The sequence below is a fragment of the Cajanus cajan genome, chromosome 11 (genome assembly GCF_000230855.2).
Source record: "Cajanus cajan strain Asha chromosome 11, NIPB_CcT2T_4, whole genome shotgun sequence".
Lineage (NCBI taxonomy): Eukaryota > Viridiplantae > Streptophyta > Magnoliopsida > Fabales > Fabaceae > Cajanus > Cajanus cajan.
Window position 1 is genome coordinate 27,766,490 of NC_138527.1, and position 3,294 is coordinate 27,769,783.

Below are 3,294 nucleotides of genomic sequence, written 5' to 3' on the forward strand. Positions count from 1 at the left end.
TTAGGGGGAAAAAAAGGTGACTAGCACTTTATTCATTCATATAAAAATTTTCAAGCCCCGCCAGAAAATTTCTACTTGATATATCCTATTTTATACACCAAGTTTCCAAAACATGGGTTTTTAATTTAAGGACTCATCATAAAGTATGGTAATTAATTGATGGACACCCTCTTGATTTCATAGGGAAAAACTACATTCAAATTTTAAGTTTCAATTGAAATGCTGCTGCTCCAACCATGGCCAAAAGCCGGATTGATCATCCATGCCACAGAACATGTTGCTCAAGCTTTCTTCTTTGACCATTTGGTCAATCTTTTGGCATTGAATGTCTGGTCTTGAAGAAGTTTGGAAAAGCTGAGCAACTCCTGCAGGCCTAGCAGAAGATGGAAAGAGAGGTCTGCTTGGCTGATGTGTGGATAGAGGACTGTCAATAGCTGGTGTCCTTGAGATATCCAACTTGATGTCTGAGCTGTTCTCACTTCTATTGCTGCAGGATCCTTCTGTTTCTTTGTTAAGGTTGATAGATTCAGTTGGCTCTCTACTTTTCAGTGCCAATATCTGCATCAGAAAAACTAGCTAATCCAATAAGGGTACAGCAAACAATATGCATGCAGAAAACTAGGACCTAAAACACCACCGTATGCCTCAAAACAAAAGTGCTAATATGAGAATTTTGTGAAATCTCTAAAACTAGAATATGATAAGATGAAAACTTGAAAAATGACAAGGCTTATGTGCAAAACCAGTGGAGAGAGAGTGAATGGAATTTGTCATTGGAAAGAAAATGGATCATTGAATCTTGAACAAGTCACTGTAGGTGAAAGGATAAAGCAACTTTATAGAAAGTCACTTGTTAGAGAAGGGTGAAAGGAACGGTTCTGAAAACTACTCAAGTCAAAAAAACATAAACACTTGGGAAATTAAAAAAAGGATCATCATTGCCAAGCTTTATTCTACAGAATCAAAACGATCTCATCAATACGATATCACACAGCAGAAATTTAACATATCAAAAGGAACTTCTTTTCTTTTTTTTCCCTTTTCCATAAGAAAAAGAAAAAACTCAAAAGCAAGAAATGATGTGAAAGTAAACAGGAGACTACACTACAGAACTAAATGATTGGAATTTGATTGTGAGCTAGAAGGAAACTACTAACCTCAGCCTGAAGTTTTTGATTCTGAGATTTGAGTGCATCGTTATCTGACTTGACAGCTTCATACTGTCTTTTAAGGAGATCATAGTCTTTCTCCAACTGCTTTGTCTTCCACCTAGCCCTTCTGTTCTGGAACCATATAGCAATTTGCCTTGGCTGCAAGCCAAGAGCTCTTGCAAGCTGCATTTTCCTCTCTGGTTCAAGCTTATTCCCCAACTCAAAGCTCTTCTCAAGTGTCTTCACTTGTTCCAAGTTAAGCCTTCTCTTCTTCTCCCCTGCCTGTGATCCATCATCAGACAAGTCTTCCTCAGCATTGGCTTCTTCTCCATGCTCAATTCCTGATGAAAATGACATGGATCTCTTTCCTAGAAAGGTCACTCCTCCTGCATCAACATTTGGAACCTTGTATAAGGCATAAAATATATTTTTCTTATCCATAGAAATTACAATAACTACAACAGGTTCGAACTTATAACCGTATGCATATTATCTCAACCCCGCTATTAGGCTCACCCTAGTGATTCATAAGACATAGAATATTGAGTGTGTGCTTGTGTTAGTTTAACTTTTTTAAGTTTTCGAGAGTGTACCATGATATTCTTGAGGTGTACATGTGGGTAGCATTGAGGTGAGGGAAGGTGGAGGTTGATGATCATCATGGTGAGGGGTTTGGAGCATGAAATTTGCTGGGAAGAAAGCCATCTCATTGCAGGTTTTAGGCCTGCCAAAAAATCTTCAAGATCAGCTGAATGATGGTGTGATCACCACTTTGAAGGAATAAGAGAAGATTGCAGATGATATAAGGTTAAAGAAGGAATGACAAAGACTTAGGATTGCTGCACAACATCCTCTGACAAATATGTTATGAGTAAACTAAATAAGTTATTCAATTGAAAGAGGATGGACTACTTGTTCTGAATGATGGCATGTATATACATTATCAGTTTCAGCTGGAGCTTTTGTTCTCTAATGTTACTATTTGAAAGGAAAATGAAGTTGAGAGGGAGAGGGAAGGGGGGGAGACAGAGAGAGGGGGGGGGGGAGAGGGATGTTTGAATCTATAGACTCTAGTTCTACACATAACTTCCATATATATCACTGGTTTTTAATTTCTTTTTCCTAATTGTAAGTAAACTATTAGTGTCAAATAAAATAAAGTACACCAATTTATGAACATAAAAAAGGAAAAACAATTAGTTAAGCATTTGTAGAAAAAAGTTATAAAAAAAAAGGCAGGTAAATTATATTAAATGTTAAAGGATGTTGAGTATATAGGAAAATAATAATAAAGAAAAAAGATATTGTGTTTAGAAAGGAGAAAAGAAAAGGTTGCTTCTCTGCCTCAACTTGTCCAATATTCGAACGTAGTGTGTGCATGTGTAAGCTCTTAAATGTAGTAATTATTTTCCAAATGATAAACTAGTTTCTCACTTAGGAGACAAGGAGAGGGGGGTTCTTGTTTACAAAGACAGTTGTCTTTAAATATAATGATGGAATTGGCAAATTGGCATTGCAGCTAGATGCTTTCCATGTCTATGATTCCATTGTTAAAGTGGAAGCAGGAAATGGAGATTCAGATATTATAGTTGTTTAATGTGAAGTGGAGGAAATGGTCATGATGATTACATTAATAAAGTGATAAACAAAAGACATTTTTGATTGAGAGAGGAAAAGGAACTTTACATTACATAGATGGTGAGGGTGTGTTAAAATTTAGTGAAGGGAAGAGGTTACTTAAGAAAAAAGAGATGTGAGTTGGCTATAACTTTAAGTCCAAAATAGATTGTGTTTTTTGTGAGAGAGAGAAAGGGAAAAGGAAAGGGAGAAGGGGCAGGAATCTAGGGGATGGGTCCAATGAGGAGGGGCAGGGTTTGCTACCTAACCCACCAACAGGTATCGTGTATTAGGACGAAGCTCTTTCGCATCACCCATTATCCCTTGCACCTATGTCATGCCTTCAAACCACACTCTAAACCTGCTTTAATTACTCTTCTCAATTAGTAATAAATAACTACTCTTTTTTTACACCCTACTCAATTTCAGAGCTTTCTCTTGCTTTCATTTTAAAGTAATTTAAGATAAGAAAAAAAAAACATATAACCATGCATGTCAAGTGTTATGATTTTAATTAAAGGTGTAC

The 3,294-nt window shown here is 36.5% G+C and overlaps 1 protein-coding gene across 1 annotated transcript; it reads right to left on the reverse strand.

Annotated features, from left to right (window-relative positions):
- Positions 1–2,214, reverse strand: LOC109800902 (homeobox-leucine zipper protein ATHB-13). Its single transcript, XM_020361820.3, has 4 exons — positions 2,064–2,214; positions 1,745–1,875; positions 1,158–1,537; positions 1–558 (listed from the first exon to the last, which is right to left on the reverse strand). The coding sequence occupies exons 1-4, from the start codon at positions 2,090–2,092 to the stop codon at positions 211–213; spliced, it is 888 nt and encodes a 295-aa protein (XP_020217409.1). The 5' UTR covers positions 2,093–2,214; the 3' UTR covers positions 1–210.
- Between the last annotated feature and the right edge of the window lie 1,080 nt (positions 2,215–3,294).

Coding starts and splice junctions, on each gene's coding strand:
- LOC109800902 (XM_020361820.3), bottom strand. CDS start 2,092: ATGTATATACATGCCATCATTCAGAACAA. Junction 1,876..2,063: donor CATGCCATCATTCAGAACAA/GTAGTCCATCCT, acceptor ATTTTTTGGCAG/GCCTAAAACCTGCAATGAGA. Junction 559..1,157: donor ATCAAAAACTTCAGGCTGAG/GTTAGTAGTTTC, acceptor TTTCTGATGCAG/ATATTGGCACTGAAAAGTAG.